A 19558-nucleotide genomic window follows, 5' to 3' on the forward strand; every position below is an offset into this window, starting at 1 on the left:
TGATGAAAAAAATAGAGAGCCGTATATCTAAGTTTGCTGATGACACTTAAGTTAGGTGGCACAGTAAATTGTGTAGAAGGGAGCAGAGAGTTGCAAAGAAACGCTGGTAGATTAAGTGAGCGAGCAAAGCTGTGACAGGTGGAATTACATACAGGGAAAGTAAGCCTAGATCAGAATATTTCAGAAATAGCAAGGAGCTAGGAACTGTGAGTAACCAGAGAAACAGGGTCCAAGAAGAGAAATGACTAAAAGCTACTCAAACAGGCACAAAAAGGCTAATGTAAAGTAGCCCAGTATCTCAAGGGGGCTGGAATCCAAAGGGCTTGAAGTTATGCTTGGGGAGAAACTGGTTAGAGATTGAGACTGCCATTCAAAATTCGTATAAGTAGGACTTAACGGATGGCAGAATAAGTGTGAATAGATAGATTTACTGTGTTTGGGGGATGTCCTGCAAAAAGGTGTGGAGTTTTAATGAAACTAAAATAGCCTATTGTTTCCTGCAGTATAAACTTCCCCATATTGCAGTGGCAATATAATTTAACGCACCTCAATACCAATTTCACGATAACACGGGCACTGGCTCTGAATAAATCAACCTGCGTGTAGATACCTGCTAGCTAGCCTGCTAAGTGACACTGTGATGGGACTACCTGCCACAAACATCAGACACTCCTCAGGGGCCTGAAGAAATTGCACTTCTAACAAAATATTTATTTGCTTCCAATATCCACAGCTAAATGATAAAGTGAAATCAGGAGATGTGAAAACTTGAGCCTTGCAGCCCTAATATTCACACGATTGGCTCAGGCCACAGTTCAGCATCATGATCACGTTGCAGTGCAGCTGAACACACTTACTTCAACCCTCGGTAAATTATCTCCCAGAAAAAAGTTATTATTTTAAATTAAAAATTCATTTCCAAGGCCCAGCACCACCTTCACATTGCAGCTAGGGATGCGCAATAAATGTCAATCTGACTTATTGGGTAAATTAAACCTGTGTCTCGTATAATGAAAACATTTCCATGCTTCTACACTTTATGTTTTCTTTTAAATACAAACCCAAGCTTGGCGTCATCTAATCATAACTGCTTGATTTACCTGATCCTCTTTACTAGTTTGTTTTTTCAGCATTCCAGAAGTGTGGGCAGCGCCGGCAAGGTCAGCATTTGTCGGCCATTTCTAATTGTTCTTGAGAAGGTGGTGGTGAGCCGCCAGCTTGAACCATTGCAGTTCTACACACTGTTGATGTACCCACAGTGTTGTTAGGTAGGCATTCCAGGATTTGACCTCCCAACTACGAAGGAACAATGGTTAAGCTCCAAGTCAGGGTAATTTGCGATTTGGATGTGAACCTGCAGGCGATGGTGTTCCCAGCCGTCTGCTGCCATTATCCTTCTTTCTGGTAGAGGTTGCAGTTTTGGAAAGTGCTGTAAAAGAAGTCTTGGTGAGTTACTGCGTTGCGCTGTGAGTGGAGAGAGTGAATGTTAAAGTTGTTGTTTGGGGTGCCAATCAAACAGACTGCTTTGTCCAGGATGGTGTTGAACTTCTTTGCCGCTGTTGCAGCTGCGGTCATCCAGGCAAGTGTAGAGTACTCCGTCACACTATTAACTTGTGCCTTATACATGTTGGAAAGTCTTTAGGGACTCAGAAGGTAAGGCGTTTGCCACAGAATTACTAGCCTCTAACCTGCTCTTGGAGACATAATATATTACACGGCTGGTCCTCTTCAATGGTGACCCCTCACGATGCTGACAGTGGGGGATTTATTCTATTCTTGCATAGGGTGTCAATGTCAATTAGTTGCCATTCCCCAATCGCCCTTCAACTGAGTGGCTTGCTCGGCCATTTCGGAGGACAGTGGAGAGTCACGCAAAATCCTGTGGATCTGGAGTCACATGTAGGCCACACCAGTTAAGGGTGACAGAGTTCCTTCCCTAAAAGGGCATCAGTGAACCAAATGGGTCTTTATGACAATCAATGATAATTTCATGGTCACCACGACTGAGCCTTGCTTTCAGTTCCAGATTTATTAATGGAATTTAAATACCACCAGCTGCCATTGTGAAATTTTAACCCCTGTCCCCAGAGCATTAGCCTGGGCCTCTGGATTATTAGTCCAGTAACATCACTACTTCACCACCGTCTACCCAGAAGTGATGATGATAATGCCATTGAAAGTCAAGAGAAGCAGGTTAAACTTTCCCTTATTGGAGATGATTATTACCTGGTATGTGTATGGTACAAATGTTGGTAATTATCAGCCTAAGTTGGAATGTTGTCCATTGTCATGAGAATGTTGCTTTAAGAAATGTTTGGCTGCTCATATTACTACAGTGATGTCAGAGTGTGGGTGGAGCTGGGCTGTCTGTCAGCTTTTTACTCTCGTTTTAGGCTGTTTGCTGCAGAGTGTGTTTTGGTTTCGTTTTCAGTGTTGGAGCGGACGCCAGACCGAGCAGGTATACTGTTGAACTCTCTGCCATGAAAAGACTATCTCCTGATCATTTGGTGAATTCAGAATTATAAATGTTCTCAGTAGTGAATGTAAATCTAATGTGCTTCTGTTAAACAATGTTTCTTTTGTCTTCTGGATGTTGTTTGGGAAGTTATTGAGGATTAATTAGTGTATTCTTTGGGGGTTGTATTTGAATTAATGGTTGCTAAGATGTGAGGGATAGAAACTGGGGACATGAGAAATACTCACGTGGTAAAGGTAAAGGTGATCTGATGGGAGGTAATAAGGAGAGTGTACCTCAGATTAAAAAAGAAATCCAGGAGGGTGGAAAAGAAATGAAAAGATTCAAATGATTTCACTGTAATAAACTAGGCCATGTAAAGTCACAGTGTTGGTGGTTGAAGAAAAGCACTGGGAAGACTGATGTGGTAAAACAGGATAAGACAGTGGGGTTGTTAAAGTGGTAAAGGAAAGCCCAAGTGAAGCGAAGGAGGTGCAAATGATTGTACAGCCTGATCAAGAGGTAAATGATAAGAAGGTGCCAGGTTTCTTTCAAGAATTTACTTATGTGGGTAAAGTTTACTCATGTGCATCAGGAGGAGCAGGTAAAGAAGTCACAATTTTAAGAGATACGGGAGCTAGTCAATCTTTAATGGTGAGAGATGAGGAGTTATGTAGCTTGATTTCTAACCTCAAAATGAAAGAAGGGTCATTGATTAAGCCGTTGAAGCTAGTTGGCCTTGGGCACTACACTGAGGAACCCCTGCAGAATTATTCTGGTGCAGAGATGTTTGACCACCAACAACCACAACATTCTTCATTTGTGCTAGACCATAAGGCCATACAACATAGGAGAGCAGAGGTAGGCCATTCAGCCCCTCGAGTCTGCTCTGTCATTCAATGAGATCATTACTGTCCTCAACTGCACTTTCTTTCCTTATCACCTTGATTCCTGTCTGATTAAAAATCCGTCTATCTCAGCTTTGAACATACTTAACGACCCAGCCCCTACAGGCCTCTGCAGTAAAGAATTCCACCGGTTCACTACTCTCAAAGAGAAGATATTCCTCCTCATCTCGGTCTCAAATGAACGACCCTCCCCTTACTCTGAGATTAAGTCCTCTGATCCTACTCTCCCACAAGAGGAAACAACCTCTCAGTATCTATCCCGTCAAGCCTTCCGAGAATCCTATATGTCTCAATAAGGTTGTCTATCATTTTTCTAAATTTCAATGACTACAGATCCAATCTACTAAACTTCTCCTCATAAGAACATTCCTCCATATCCGGGATCGACCGAGTGAACTTTCTCTGGATTGCCTCCAATGCCAGTATATCTTTCCTTAGATAAGGGGACCAAAACTGTTCACAGTATTCCAGGTATGGTCTAACTCGTGCCTTGTATAGTTTTAGGAAGAATTCCCTATTTTTATGCTTCAGTCCCTTTGAAGTAAAAGTCAACATTCCATTTGCCTTCCTTATAACCTGCTGAACTTGCAAGCTAGCTTTCTGTGATTTATGCACAAGGAGCCCCATATCCCTCTGTGTTGCGGCTTTCTGCAGTCTCTCTCCATTTAAATAATATTTATTCTTCCTACCAAAGTACATAGCTTCACATTTTCCTGCATTTTGTTCCAGCTGCCAAGTTTTTGCCTCACCTGTCTATATCCCTCTGTAGACTCTTTGTGTCATCTTCACCACTGGCCTTCGCACCTATTTTTGCGTTGCCTGCAATCTTGACAATAGTACATTCATTCCCCTCCGCCAAGTCATTAACATGTATTGTGAATAATTGTGGTCTTAGCACTGATGCCCGTGGCACTCCACTGGTTGCCATCCTGAAAATGCCACGCTTATCCCAACTCTCTGTCTTGCATCAGTTAGCTAGGCATGATCCAAACCAGTGGAACGGTTTCCTCTTGGTGCCCTTCACTTTCACCTTTATTGAGGCTCCTTGACATCACATTCAGTCAAATGCTGCCTTGATGTCAAGGACAATCACACTCACCTCACCTCCGGAATTAATTTATTTTATCCATATTTAGCAAGGCTGTAATGAGGCTTGGAGCCAATTGGTCCTGGGTGGAGCCCAAGTTGAACACAATGGACTGTGGCCCTTAACTTATGATTCACAATTTAAGAAAACAACTCTGCAACAAGGAGGTACTGATTATGCTTGATCCATATGATACAAAACACACAACAGCCCTTGAAGTTATAGCAGTGGATAGCTTATTACATCCTTCAGAAACTCTCTGCTGTTTAAACGGAGTCACTTATTTATTTTAAGCAATTATCGTTTCTGTTAAATTAATGGAGTGAGGAATTTCAGCTAAATATTCATCGGCCAGTATTCCCCAGAACAATTTTAGGGCTGCAGTTTTTCAAACAATAAAAAATGTGATTGAACTTATCTGATACCTTTGCTTTTTCTCCTCTATCCTCCCTCAAGATCTCATCCTTGCCATGTAACTCCTGGTTGAACTTGGACATTGTCCAGTACTTTTTCTTGAACGGTTCAGCCAAGCATTCGGCAACAGTCAAATTGTTATAATCAAGGTGTGCGCACTTCCGGTGGTGGCTATGAAGGAGTAGATCGCACATTTGGTGGCTCCCGCTCGGGTCGGACCTTTGGACCTTTTCCCCCGATTTTTTATCGGACTTGATTCGGTAAATTGATGGTGGAGGTAATTGTGGAGTGGATTCCTATATCAGTGCATGGAGAGGCGGACTAGAAGTGCTAGCAAAGGAAGAAATAGGCAAACAGAGAAGGCTTGGGCTGAAGCTGCAGCGGGAGAAAGCATGGCGGACAACCGGGGTCCTGGCTTGTCGACCCAGCGGTCAACGGAGCAGCTGATGCAGTTTATTCAGGAGGGCTTCGCCAAGCAGAAACAGGAATGCTTGGACCCGATTAAAGAATCGATTGCGCGGCTGGAACTTAGACTGGATGCCCAAGACCGGCTGATCAGAAAGTAGAGAAGGCGCTCGCTGAGCAGGAGGAACATCAAACAGCGGCGGAGTTGGAGGTGGGGATGCTGAGGGACCAGCAGAAAAGACTCCTGGAGAAGGTGGAGGACCTAGCGAATAGGTCCCGCCGGCAGAACTTGAGAATTGTCGGTCTCCCGGAGGGGTCCGAAGGAGGGGACCCTGGGGCATACATGTTCAAGAAGTTACTGGGGGATGGGACGTTCTCCCGACCCTTGGAGGTGGACACGGCTCACAGAGCGCTCGCGAGGAAGCCGTTTGTGGGGGACCCCCCATGGGCAATGAGATTCCACAGGTATTTGGACAAGAAGCGTATTTTACAGTGGGCCAGGCAGACATGGAGTTGTAAATGGGAGAACAGTATCCTGCGGATCTAACAGAATCTGAGTGCGGATGTAGCCAGGACAAGAGCGGAGTTCAATCAGATAAAGTCGACCCTTTTTAAGAAAAAGATTAAGTTTGGACTGCTCTATCCGGCCCATCTTTGGGTCACGTATGAGGAACAACATTTTTATTTTGAGTCGCCCGAGGAAGCGATGGACTTCGCTAGAAGGAAAGGACTGGTGGCAGACTGAGGACTTTGAACTTTGCTGCAGCGCTCATGTTAAAAAAGTTTCTTGTCTTTCAGACGTTATTTGTAATGCCTTCTGTATTGATTTGGGGCCTGTTGCAGAGCTGAGTGAGTTAAAGTTTACATTTGCACTGATGGGGGATGGAGGTGTGTTTGTTACATGTTGGATCTTCTGTTTGATCTTTTCTTTGTTTTTCGCATTTTATTTTCGGGCAATTGTATGGGGATTGCTTTTCTTTTGCAGATGTGTGTCCGGGGGGGGGCAATAGGTGGGAGAATATCTGGCGCCATGGTCTGCTGACGAAGGAGGGACGTTTGCTGTGGGACAGAAAGGAGGTCGGGGGCGGAGGCTGCCTGAGGGCGGGCCGGCAGCTACGTGGGGAGCGGGCTGGAGAAAGGTGATGGCTGATCGGCGAAGGGGGGGGGGGGGGGGGGGGGAGGGGGGTGGTGGCGATGAGCCCCCCCCCCCCAAACTAGGCTGATCACATGGAATGTGAGAGGGCTAAATGGGCCAGTTAAGGTGGCACGAGTGTTCGCGCATCTGAGCGGACGGAAGGCAGACATGGTAATGCTACAGGAAACGCACCTTAGCGTAACGGATCACATTAGATTAAGGAAGGGATGGGTCGGACAGGTTTTTCACTCGAGGCTGGACTCGAAGACTAGAGGGGTCGCGATCCTGATTAACAAGCGAGTGTTATTTTAGGCGGGAAGAATAGTTGCGGATGTGGGAGGCCGGTACATTGTGGTCAGTGGGAAGCTGGAGGGGTTGCCGGTGGTACTAGTGAACTTTTACGCGCCAAATTGGGATGATGTGGAGTTCATAAAGAGGATGTTGGGGAAGATCCCGGACCTGGATTCGCATAAGTTGGTCATGGGAGGGAACTTTAACACAGTTATCGACCCTGTGTTATACCGATCGAGCTCAAGGACGGGCAGGGTGCCAGCAATGGCAAAGGAGCTAAACGGGTTCATGGAGCAGATGGGAGGGGTGGACCCATGGAGATTTAGGCAGCCGAAAGTGAAGGAATTCTCCTTCTACTCACATGTACATAAAGTGCACTCCCGGATTGACTATTTAATTTTGAACAGGGCTCTACTGACAGGGGGTAGTGGACACGGGGTATTCGGCGATCACAATCTCAGATCATGCCCCGCACTGGGTTGACCTACAGGTTAGCAAGGAGAGTAGCCAGTGCCCGCACTGGAGGCTGGACGTGGGGCTTTTAGCTGATGAAGAGGTGTGTGGGCGGCTGAGGAAATGTATTCAGAACTACCTGGAAGTCAACGACACGGGTGAAGTTTTGGCGGTGGTGGTCTGGGAGGCATTGAAGGCATTTGGAGGCATTGTTAGAGGGTAGCTGATCTCGAGTACGGGCCCACAGGGAGAAGGCAGACAGAGCAGAGACGGACCGACTGATTAAGGAGATATTGCAGGTCGACAGGAGGTATGCTGAGACACCAGAGGCAGGGCTTCTAAGGGAGTGACGGAAGCTAAGGCGGAGTTCGGCTTGTTAACTACAGGGAAGGCGGTGGAGCAGCTGAGGATGGCGAGGGGAGCGATTTATGAACATTGTGAGAAGGCCAGCAGAATGCTTGCACAGAAGCTTAGAAAGAGGGAGGCAGCCAGGGAGAGAAGGAAAGTAAAGGATGGGGACGGGAACCTGGTCGGAGACTCAGCAGGGGTTAATAAGGCGTTCAAGGAGTTTTACAGTAGGTTGTATGAGTCGGAACCCCGGAGAGGATGAGGCACTTTTTGGGGGAGCTGGAGTTCCCAAAGGTGGACGGGGGTTGGTAGAAGGGTTGGGGGCCCTGATCGGGTTGGAGGAAATAGCAGAGGGACTGAAGGCCATGCAGTCGAGTAAAGCCCCGGGGCCAGATGGGTACCCAGTGGAGTTCTATAAAACGTTCTCTGTTATATTGGGATTGCTGTTGATGAGGACATTCAATGAGGCAAGGGAACGTGGGGTCCTTCCCCCAACGATGTCACAGGCCACTATCTCACTGATCTTGAAGCGGGACAAGGACCCGGAGCTATGCGGGTCCTATAGGCCGATATCCCAACTAAACGTGGACGCCAAACTGCTGGCCAAAATCCTGTCCTCTAGGATTGAAGACTATGTTCCGGAAGTGATTGGGGAGGGCCAGACGGGATTTGTTAAGGGTAGGCAGTTGGCGGCCAATGTAAGAAGGTTGTTAAATGTGATTATGATGCCCCCAGAAGGTAGGGAAGTGTAGGTAGTGGTCGCAATGGATGCAGAGAAGGCATTTGATCAGGTGGAATGGGAATATCTGTGGGAGGTACTGGGGCGGTTTGGATTTGGGCGGGGCTTCATTGACTGGGTCAGGCTCCTGTTGCGAGCGTACGGACGAACAGATCAACATCGGACTATTTCAGTCTGCATCGGGGGACGAGACAGAGATGCCGCCTCTCCCCACTGCTGTTCGCGTTGGCCATAGAGCCGCTGGCAATTGCGCTGAGAGCCTCAAGGGGCTGGTCCGGGGGGGGGAGTGGAACACAGAGTCTAGCTATACGCAGACGACCTGCTCCTATATTTTTCGGACCCACTAGAGGGGATGGAAGAAATTATGAGAATTCTGGGGGAATTTGGATGGTTTTCGGGTTATAAACTAAGTATGGAGAAAAGTGAGATGTTTGCGATCCAAGCATGGGGGCAGGAGAGGTGATTGGGGGAGCTGCCGTTTAGGGTGGTAGGGGGAAGCTTTCGATCCCTCGGCATTCAGGTGGCGCGGGAATGGTAACAGCTACACAAGTAAAATTTGGCCCGATTAGTAGACCAAATGAAGGACGATTTCCGAAGGTGGGATGCGCTTCCGTTCTCACTAGCTGGGAGGGTGCGGACAGTGAAAATGACGGTCCTCCCTAGATTCCTGTTTGTGTTTCAGCGTCTCCCCATCTTTGTTCCACGGTCCTTCTTTAAACGGGTCAATAAGGTGATCACTGGCTTTGTATGGGCGGGTAAGACCCCGCGAGTAAAAAAGGGGATGTTTGAGCGAAGCCGAGGGGGGGGGGCGGGCTGGTGCTGCCGAAGTTTAGTAATTATTATTGGGAGGCGAATATAACCATGATCAGGAAGTGGGTGGTGGGGAAGGAGCGTGTGGAAGCAGCGTCATGCAAGGGCACCAGTTTGTGGGCGCTGGTAACGGCGCCTCTGCCGTTCCTGCTGGCATGGCACTCCACCAGACCCGTGGTGGTGGCGGCCCTGAAGGTCTGGAGGCAATGGAGGAGGCATGTGGGAGCGGAGGGAGCATCGGTGTGGTCTCCAATCTGTAATAATCACTGGTTTGCCCTGGGAAGGCTGGATGGAGGGTTCCGGAGATGGCAGTGAGCAGGGATTGAGAGGATGGGGGATATGTTTATGGAGGGGAGCTTTTCTAGCCTGAGGGAGCTGGAGGAGAAATTTGGATTGGCGAGGGGAAATGAGTTTAGGTACCTGGAGGTGTGGGACTTCCTACGCAGGCAGGTCTCAACCTTCCTGCTCTTACCACCAAGGGGGATCTAGGACAGGGTAGTTTCCAGAGTGTGGATGGGAGAAGGGAAGGTTTCTGACATTTACAAGGAACTCATGGGGTCAGAGGAGACGCAGACTGAGGAGTTGAAACGCAAGTGGGAAGAGGAGTTAAGAGGAGAGATAGAGGATGGTCTCTGGGCGGACGCGTTGAGTAGAGTCAACGCAACATGTGCCAGGCTCAGCCTGATACAATTTAAGGTCGTTCACCCGACCCACATGACAGTGGCCCGGATGAGCAGGTTCTTTGGGGTACAAGATTGGTGCGCAAGATGTGCGGGTAGGTCAGCGAACCATGTCCATATGTTCTGGGCATGCCCGAAGCTTAGGGGATTTTGGCAGGGATTTGCGGATGTCTTGTCCAAAGTGTTGAAAACAAGGGTGGCACCGAGTCTAGAGGTGGTGATTTTCAGAGTGTTGGAAGACCCGGGAATTCAGGAGGAGAAAGAGGCAGACGTTCTAGCCTTTGCTTCCCTGGTAGCCCGGAGACGGATACTATTGCCTTGGAGGGACCCAAAGCCCCTGAAGACGGAGACCTGGCTATCTGACATGGCTAGCTTTCTCTGTTTGAAGAAAATCAAGTTCGCCCTGAGAGGGTCACTGTTAGGGTTCACCCGGAGGTGGCAGCGTTCATCGACTTCTTTGGGGAAAATTAACCGTCAGCAGAAGGGGGGGGGGGGTTAGCTTAGTTTTGAGTAGGGGGTTAGTAAAGGTGGGACCTGTAAGGGAGGAAGACGGCTTTTGCACTATGTTTATATTTTCATGTACATTGTTTATTTTGTTGTTGTTGTAAAATCATAAATACCTCAATAAAATGTTTCTAAAAAAAATAAATAATCAATGTGTGTGATTCTGTCCGCCATTCAAATATGTTCAGAAACCTTTGCTGCTTCCAATACAGTTTTATACAATATTACATTATTCCAGCAACATACCCTATTATGCAGAATATGTGTAGACCTGCGAGTAATTTATTGCAGGATGTCATTCTGTTTCAAGTACCTTGGGCGCGATTCTCCACTCCCACGGCGGTTGGGAGAATTGCCTGGGCCGTCAAAATTTCCGGGGACGCCGGTCCGACGCCCTCCCGCGATTCTCCCAAGCGGCGGGAACGGCCCGGTCGAGTTTCGCGGGCCGCAGGCCGGAGAATCGGCAGAGACACCGAAAATGGCGATTCTCCGGCACCCCCGCTATTCTCAGGCCCGGATGGGCCGAGCGGCCAGGCCAAAACGGCGGGTTCCCCCCGGCGCCGTCCACACCTGGTCGCTGCAGTCGTGGGCGGTGCGTGAACGCTGGGGGGGCGGCCTGTGGGGGGGCGAGGGGGGATCCTGCACCGGGCTTCACCTGGAATGTGGGGTGGCCCGCGATCGGTGCCCACCGATCGTCGGGCCGTCCTCTCTGAAGGAGGACCTCCTTCCTTCCGCGGCCCCGCAAGATCCGTCCCCCATCTTCTTGCGGGGCGGACTTAGAGAGGACGGCAACCACGCATGCGCGGATGACGTCCGTTATGCGGCGCCGGCCGCGTCATCTATGCGGCGCCGCTTTTACGTGGACGACAAGGCCTGGCGCGTGTAGATGACGCGGCCCCGATACTGGCCCATTGTCAGGGCCTGAATCGGTCGGGACCGGGGCCGTTCCGCGCCGTCGTGAACCTCAACGGCGTTCACGATGGCGCGGCCACTTCGGCGTGGGAGTGGAGAATCCCGCCCAAGGTCTTAGTTTGTTTAACTTACAGCTTAATTTATTCATAACTACTCTTTATTTATTTAACTCTCTCCTCACTGGAGGAGTTCAGTTCAGGGATTTCTTCAGATCCACATACATTGTGTCATGTGAGAGTACCTTTAAGAAATGGATGTTTAAGCAATGTACCTTTAAGAAATGGAGCTGATCATATTACTGAAGTGATGTCACAGGGTGGGGGGAGCTGAGCTGAGCTCACTTCTGCTTTTGGTTTCAGTTTGAGAGAGCAGTTTGGGTGTGTCTGTGTGTTTCCAGTGAGCTGCAAGAAGAAAACACGGAACTGGTCTGTTGATGTCTACAAATCCAAAGACTATAAGTATATTAAATATAACCTCATGTCTGTTGTTAAAGGGGACATCTTTTGGATGTTTGAAGGAACATTTTGAGGGATTATTTAGTGTTGTATTATTTTCAGGGTTTTCTTTGAAGTAAGGGGTGTTAAGAGATCCAAGGTTTATTTAAAAGGTTAATTTGAGTTAATGGAATAAACATTGTTTTGTTTAAAAACCCACGTGTCCATAATTGTAATATCACACTTGGGGAACAAGCCGTGTGCTTCAAAAGCTAACAATCCATTAAAGGGGAGGTTGGTTGAACTCCATAATACATTTTGGGGTGCTGAAAACACCTTGCCCATAACAATTGACAATTGTCCATTGGAATATTGTTTGGGCATGTTGCTTTTTGTTTATAAAAACAGAAGGGGTTGTTATTTTTGGTGCAGGCTCAATGGGGTGAAGGGTCATTTCTGTGCTATCCAACTCTGTGATTCTATAAAGCTATTAAGGTACTGGGGACAGTTTGGAGGAAAGTCACATCAGCGATTCTGGGACTTAAAAGCTCCAAGTTATAAAGAGGGACTTGCAATAATAAACTTGCTTTGATTGATGAAAAGCAGACTGAGGGTGATGATTCAAGTCTCTAGGTATTAAGAGACACAGATAAGTTCAGTACCGAGCCTCATAGTGAACATAGGACTTTTGAATGGCCCAGAGGACTGTCAGAAGGGTCAGAGGCTTCAGAAGAGGAGTGGGAACTGTTTCTACTGAATAAAAGCAAATTACTGCAGATGCTGGAATCTGAAACCAAAGAGAAAATGCTGTAAAATCTCAGTTCCGGTTAGGAACGCTACAGTCTTCCGGTCTCAACATCAAATTCAACAACTTCAGATGATTAGCTCTACCCCACCTCAACCCCTTTGTTTTCATCCCATTTCATTTTAACTGCATTTTATCATGTCTTTCTTTCTTTATATATATAAACCCCTCCCCCCATCTTATCCCCCTCCTTAACTTTTCCCCCCATTTGCTTCCCTTTCCCCTCCCCCACATGTACATCTGTCACAGTTTACTCTCTGATGTTAGCTTTTCTGCTGTTTGGCCTTTCGAAGAACATACAGTGCAGAAGGAGGCTATTTGGACCATCAAATCTGCACCGACCCACTAAAGCCCTCACTTCCACCCTAGCCCCGTAACCCAATAACCCCTCCTAGCCTTTTTTGGTCATGAAGGGCAATTTATCATGTCCAATCCACCTAACCTGCATGTCTTTGGACTGTGGGAGGAAACCGGAGCACCCGGAGGAAACCCACGCAGACACGGGGAGAACATGCAGACTCCTCACAGACAGTGACCCATGGGGGAATCGAACCTTGGACCCTGGAGCTGTGAAGCCACAGTGCTAATCACTTTGCTACCGTGCTGCCCTTTCACACCTTTTGTTCTCTCTGGGGACTGCTCTTTCCCTTGGCTTCTGTGGCTACTAGCACCCTGTTCCCTTGATTTCTGTGGCTATGATTCATCTTTCATTCTCTCACTCCACAGTATAAATATTTCCCTCTTTCTCTGTCTTTTAGCTTTGACAAAGGGTCACCTGGACTCGAAACGTTAGCTCTTTACTCTCCATACAGATGCTGCCAGACCTGCTGAAATTTTCCAACATTTTCTGTTTGGGAACTGTTTCTGTCACAATCACCTTCAATAAATGATAACTTCTTCTTCTTTTGAGTTCTTTGCCCTCCATCCAACTGACCCTACTGGCCTCACAAGGGGTCTGAGATGCTATGGCAGCATCAGCAGCACAAGTGGATAGCACTGGGGCTTCACAGCGCCAGGGTCCCAGGTTCGATTCCCCCATGGGTCACTGTCTGTGAGGAGTCTGCACATTCTCCCCGTGTCTGCATGGGTTTCCACCGGGTGCTCCAGTTTCCTCCCACAGTCCAAAGACGTGTAGGTTAGGTGGATTGACCATGATAAATTGCCCTTAGTGACTAAAAAGATTAGGAGGGGTTATTGGGTTATGGGGATAGGGTGGAAGTGAGGGCTTAAGTGGGTCGGTGCAGACTCGATGGGCCGAATGGCCTCCTTCTGCACTGTTTGTTCTATGTTCTAAGATAGGGCATGACCTATGGAAGCATACACTTTCACATGCATGTAGCCTGGAGCTATGGATAGTGATGGTAGAAAGTTCCAATTTCTTTCCATCACATGGCTGAGTAGGAATCTCTCCCACTCGCCATTGGGATACGTTGATGGATTTACAAATTGATACTCAACCTGTTTGCCCGCGTCATCAACAAGTCCTGGAATGGACTTGAAGCCTGAGCACCTGGATCAAAGGCAGAGGTGCTACCCAGTGTCACAAGACCTCCTACGAACAACTAACAACCATTCATAAAACACTGCAGTGAGCATAGATTATAGAACAATAAATCCCATGTAAAGCAACTGCTTTTTACAATATGTCCCCTAAAATAATAAATGTTCTTTGCTGAGCGCAAAAGCATTAAATGTCATTAAAGTGAATTTTTCATTTTGACAGATTTCCATTGATATAACATCACACCATGTTGAAATATTTCAAAGCACTTTTGATGTGTAGTTAATCTCACTCTTAACATGCAATTCTCACCATTATTTCAAACCCTTCTTGAGAATTGTTTATATTACAGGGGCTTCCAGCAACCTTCCCAGCTGACCATGTTCTGGTTGTTCTCTTTCGCAGTGGCCACTGTTAAGTTTATAAAACTTACTGAGACATTTCTATCCACGTGCTCTCTGACCATCAAAATTCTGGAGTTGTTAGCACGGTTGCCTCACGGCGCTGAGGTCCCAGATTCGATCCCGGCTCTGGGTCATTCTCCGTGTGGGGTTTGCACATTCTCCCCGTGTTTGCGTGGGATTCGCCCCCACAACCCAAAAGATGTGCAGGGTAGGTGGATTGGCCACATTAAATTGCCCCTTAATTAGAAAAAAATGAATTGGATACTCCAAATTTATATTAAAAAAAACATTCTGGAGTTCACCACTGACCAGAAGTTTGGCTGGGCCAGTTCCATAACTATTGCAGATATTGTATTATAAATATTGCAAATCAGAGGCTGCATATTCCATGGCGGGAAAGTAATCTCTTGGCCCCCCAAAAGCCTTCCCAGCACCGACGACACAAGTTGGAGTGTGATGGAATATTCTCCTGGGCAGGTGCAGCTCTAACAACACTCAAAGCTCTACAACAACCTGGATCAAAGCCTTCCAGTCTGATAAAATTAGGTTTGGCAGTGTCACGGTCATCTTATTGGACGAGCCGCCCAATCGTCCAAAGAAATGTGTGTTCAAACCCCACCGGTTTGAAAATTTAAATTTTATTTAATTTCTGTTCTAGATTTGAATGGTGGAAGGAATCACTCAACTTAAATATAGCAATCTGACCGTTCGTGCATGCTTGTTTGAACAATTCAGGAAAAGGAATGGACACTGTCCGAGTTCAGCAAGGAGCTGAAGAAGCTCAACGCTGACGAGCCCGCTTGACCAGCACCCTACTCACCACCTTAAACATTCACTCCTTCCAACATGGGGGCACAGTGGCAACAGTGTGTACCATCTGCAAGATGCACTGTAGCAAAACGCCAAGGCTTCTCCGACAGCACCGTCCAAACCCACAAACTCTGCCGCCCAGAAGAACAGGGCCGCAGGTGCAAGGGTATACAACCACCACACATTCTCCTCCAGATCAACACAGCAGATCAACACAGATGGGGTGGCACGGTGGCACAATGGATCGCACTGTTGCTTCACAGCACCAGGGTCCCAGGTTCGATTCCTGGTTTGGGGCGCAGTCTGTGTGGAGTCTGCACGTTCTTCCCGTGTCTGCGTGGGTTTCCTCCTGGTGCACTGGTTGCCTCCCGAAAGTCCTGACAGACGTGCTTGTTAGGTGAATTGGACATTTGGAATTTTCCCTCTGTGTACCCGAACAGGCACCGGAATGTGGCGACTAGTGGATTTTCACGGTAACTTCATTACAGTGATAATGTAAGCCTACTTGTGACACTAATAAAGATTATTATTAGCTTCCTGGCTTGGAAATATATTGCCGTTCTTTCATCATCATTGGGTCAAAATGCTGGACTGGTGTACCAACACCACGTGGACTTAAGCAGTTCAAGAAGGCGGCTCATAGTGATGCACACATTCCAAGACCAAATAAAAGAAACAGAAATGAATGCTATAGAAGAGCAGACTGTAGAGCGTGACACAGGAATCTCTAGGATTTGGCTCCAGTTTTGCATACTACGTTATAAGGGAATTACCTATGATCACATGCATGCCCAGTCTTGATAGATGTTTTGCGGTCTCATACCCGATCCCTTTGGCACCGCCAGTCACTATGGCAACCTTTCCATTTTGCGGTGGGAAAACTGCAACAGAGAAAATAGAATTTTGATGACGAGCTAACCCTGCTATGTCAACAACAAAAAAAAATCACAGAAGCTCATTCAATGGTTATGTCACTGGACTAACACCAGTATTACAGAGAATGAGAGTTCAAAATGCATTGTGCCATTTTGAGAAGTTGAATTCAGTTTTAAAGCAATCAACATTAAACAAAAGTGAGGACAGTTGAAGTGTCATAAAAGTTCAACTGGTTTCATCAGAATCAGCAGTTTTTGGACTCATAAAACAGAAGAAAGTCCAGTGGAAGGGACGCTCACTCGACCCATGAAGCCCACGTCGGCAGCACGGTGGCACAGTGGTTAGCCCTGCTGCCGAAGACGCTGAGGACCCCGGTTCGAATCCCGGTCCAGGGTCGCTGTCCGTGTGGAGTTTGCACATTCTCCCCGTGTCTGCGTGTGTTTCACCCCCACAACCAAAAGATGTACAGGTTAGGTGGATTGGCCACGCTAAATTGCCCCTTAGAACATAGAACATAGAAAATACAGCACAGAACAGGCCCTTCGGCCCACGATGTTGTGCCGAACCTTTGTCCTAGATTAATCATAGATTATCATTGAATTTACAGTGCAGAAGGAGGCCATTCGGCCTTTTGAGTCTGCACCGGCTCTTGGAAAGAGCACCCTACCCAAACTCAACACCTCCACCCAACACCAAGGGCAATTTGGACATTAAGGGCAATTTATCATTGGCCAATTCACCTAACCCGCACATCTTTGGACTGTGGGAGGAAACCGGAGCACCCGGAGGAAACCCACGCAGACACGGGGAGGACGTGCAGACTCCGCACAGACAATGACCCAATCCGGAATCGAACCTGGGACCATGGAGCTGTGAAGCAATTGTGCTATGCACAATGCTACCGTGCTGCCCTTAAGAACAAATAAATCTACACTATATCATTTTACCGTAATCCATGTACCTATCTATTAATTGGAAAAAAATAACTGGATACCCTAAATTTATTTGTTTTAAACCCACGTCAAGCGGAAGTCTACCTATGGACATTCTACGTTGGATTTCACCCCCACACCAGCTCCTTTGAGAAACAATCATCTTCTCTTCCTGTCAATGTTGGAGGATAAACAAAATCAAACAATGTTGCGGACACCTCGATTACCCTCGATGGCGCTTTGGAAAATCTTAACGTTCGGGGTGGTGATGGGACCTCTTCTTTTACCTCAAAACTGTACAAAATTGCAACAAAAGTCCATTCTGTTGCTGCCAAATGCTAAAGAAAAGGTGTCCCGGCCATTCCTCCCTGCGGTAGAAAAACAGGAACATTCTCGACACTTAACAATGCTGAATCAATGCATTCCGCTGAAGATGGAAATCAACAATTCAAAGCTCCGTCTTTAACAACCTAGTTCTTATGTCACATGGGGAGGTCGTGTCTCACTAACTTGATCGAGTTTTTCGAGGAGGTCACTAAGATGATTGATGCAGGTAGGGCAGTAGATGTTGTCTATATGGACTTCAGTAAGGCCTTTGACAAGGTCCCTCATGGTAGACTAGTACAAAAGGTGAAGTCACACGGGATCAGGGGTGAGCTGGCAAGGTGGATACAGAACTGGCTAGGCCATAGAAGGCAGAGAGTAGCAATGGAGGGATGCTTTTCTAATTGGAGGGCTGTGACCAGTGGTGTTCCACAGGGATCAGTGCTGGGACCTTTGCTCTTTGTAGTATATATAAATGATTTGGAGGAAAATGTAACTGGTCTGATTAGTAAGTTTGCAGACGACACAAAGGTTGGTGGATTTGCGGATAGCGATGAGGACTGTCGGAGGATACAGCAGGATTTAGATTGTCTGGAGACTTGGGCGGAGAGATGGCAGATGGAGTTTAATCCGGACAAATGTGAGATAATGCATTTTGGAAGGTCTAATGCAGGTAGGGAATATACAGTGAATGGTAGAACCCTCAAGAGTATTGAAAGTCAAAGAGATCTAGGAGTACAGGTCCACAGGTCATTGAAAGGGGCAACACAGGTGGAGAAGGTAGTCAAGAAGGCATACGGCATGCTTGCCTTCATTGGCCGGGGCATTGAGTATAAGAATTGGCAAGTCATGTTCCAGCTGTATAGAACCTTAGTTAGGCCACACTTGGAGTATAGTGTTCAATTCTGGTCGCCACACTACCAGAAGGATGTGGAGGCTTTAGAGAGGGTGCAGAAGAGATTTACCAGAATGTTGCCTGGTATGGAGGGCATTAGCTATGAGGAGCGATTGAATAAACTCGGTTTGTTCTCACTGGAACGAAGGAGGTTGAGGGGAGACCTGATAGAGGTATACAAAATTATGAGGGGCATAGACAGAGTGGATAGTCAGAGGCTTTTCCCCAGGGTAGAGGGGTCAATTACTAGGGGGCATAGGTTTAAGGCGAGAGGGGCAAGGTTTAGAGTAGATGTACGAGGCAAGTTTTTTACGCAGAGGGTAGTGGGTGCCTGGAACTCGCTACCGGAGGAGGTAGTGGAAGCAGGGACGATAGGGACATTTAAGGGGCATCTTGACAAATATATGAATAGGTTGGGAATAGAAGGATACGGACCCAGGAAGTGTAGAAGATTATAGTTTAGTCGGGCAGCATGGTCGGCACGGGCTTGGAGGGCCGAAGGGCCTGTTCCTGTGCTGTACATTTCTTTGTTCTTTGTTCTTTATTTCCAAATGGTTTATTCATATTTTTAAACGCTTGGACTGATGGATGATGGATCCACAAAGTCCCCAAAAACTAATCATGGCTGTAGAAGACTTTAATCGATTTCATTTTTCTGGTTAATCCATTCTCTATGCTTTGTCAGTTCACATGAAACATTGCTTTAGGTCCAGTTTCTATTTTTGTAATTTGTACAATTCATCATTCGTTAGAACAGAACGATTTTGAATTCAATGCAATGGGGCAAGTCCTCGTCTCACAAAGCAAAATCAAAGCACCTAGCAACCATTTGAAGTCAACGAGATCCTTCGGTATGATGGTCAAAGAGCTACCAACAAAGCTGGGTGTTTAAAGTGAAATTCAAACAGCCTGGTAGCGCAAATTTGTCTAGCCTACAATCCAAGATACTACATTTAGCACATCAATAGTCCCATGGATCCCACAAACGCAGCTTCCGAAATCCCAAGAATATCCAGGAGCTTTTGGAAAACCTTTTCTCCCATATACTGCCCCCTTTCACTTTCTCTCCTCTCTCTTGGGGTTAGTTGACGTATGGCCCTATCTGCGGCAGCAGTTGTCTTGTGCCTTGACTAAGGAGCTACTCTTAACTTAGAAAGCTGTGGAAGGGACTGCACAATTAAGCCTAAATTTTGCCCTCACCTGGTCTCCGGATACCGGTACTTTTCAGCAAAAGTCTCCATTATTTTTTCCTTCAGGCCCCCCCCCCCCCCAATCTGGCCCATTGAGGCTAATTGTAGTTTCGCCATGGGTGCACTGACTGAGACTGTCTTCAAAAACAGAAGATCAAACCTTCGAGACCTTTGTGTCCAAAAGGAAGAAAGACTTACTTTATATATTGTGCCTTTCAGGACATTTTGAAGTTAATATAATGTGCG

The 19558-nt window shown here is 47.0% G+C and overlaps 1 protein-coding gene across 3 annotated transcripts in view; it reads right to left on the bottom strand.

Moving 5' to 3' along the window:
• Positions 1 to 19558, bottom strand: part of dhrsx (dehydrogenase/reductase (SDR family) X-linked) — a 326269-nt gene that overhangs the window by 189642 nt on the left and 117069 nt on the right. For 2 of the 3 annotated variants that reach the window (XM_072477317.1, XM_072477319.1), the window contains one exon: positions 15869 to 15976. The exons of the other annotated variant lie outside the window; for it this stretch is intronic. In XM_072477317.1, coding sequence (XP_072333418.1) covers positions 15869 to 15976 — 108 coding nt within the window. The remainder of the gene's footprint in view (positions 1 to 15868; positions 15977 to 19558) is intronic. 3 annotated transcript variants of the gene reach the window in all.

The sequence above is a fragment of the Scyliorhinus torazame genome, chromosome 15 (assembly GCF_047496885.1).
Source record: "Scyliorhinus torazame isolate Kashiwa2021f chromosome 15, sScyTor2.1, whole genome shotgun sequence".
In the NCBI taxonomy this organism is placed as follows: domain Eukaryota; kingdom Metazoa; phylum Chordata; class Chondrichthyes; order Carcharhiniformes; family Scyliorhinidae; genus Scyliorhinus; species Scyliorhinus torazame.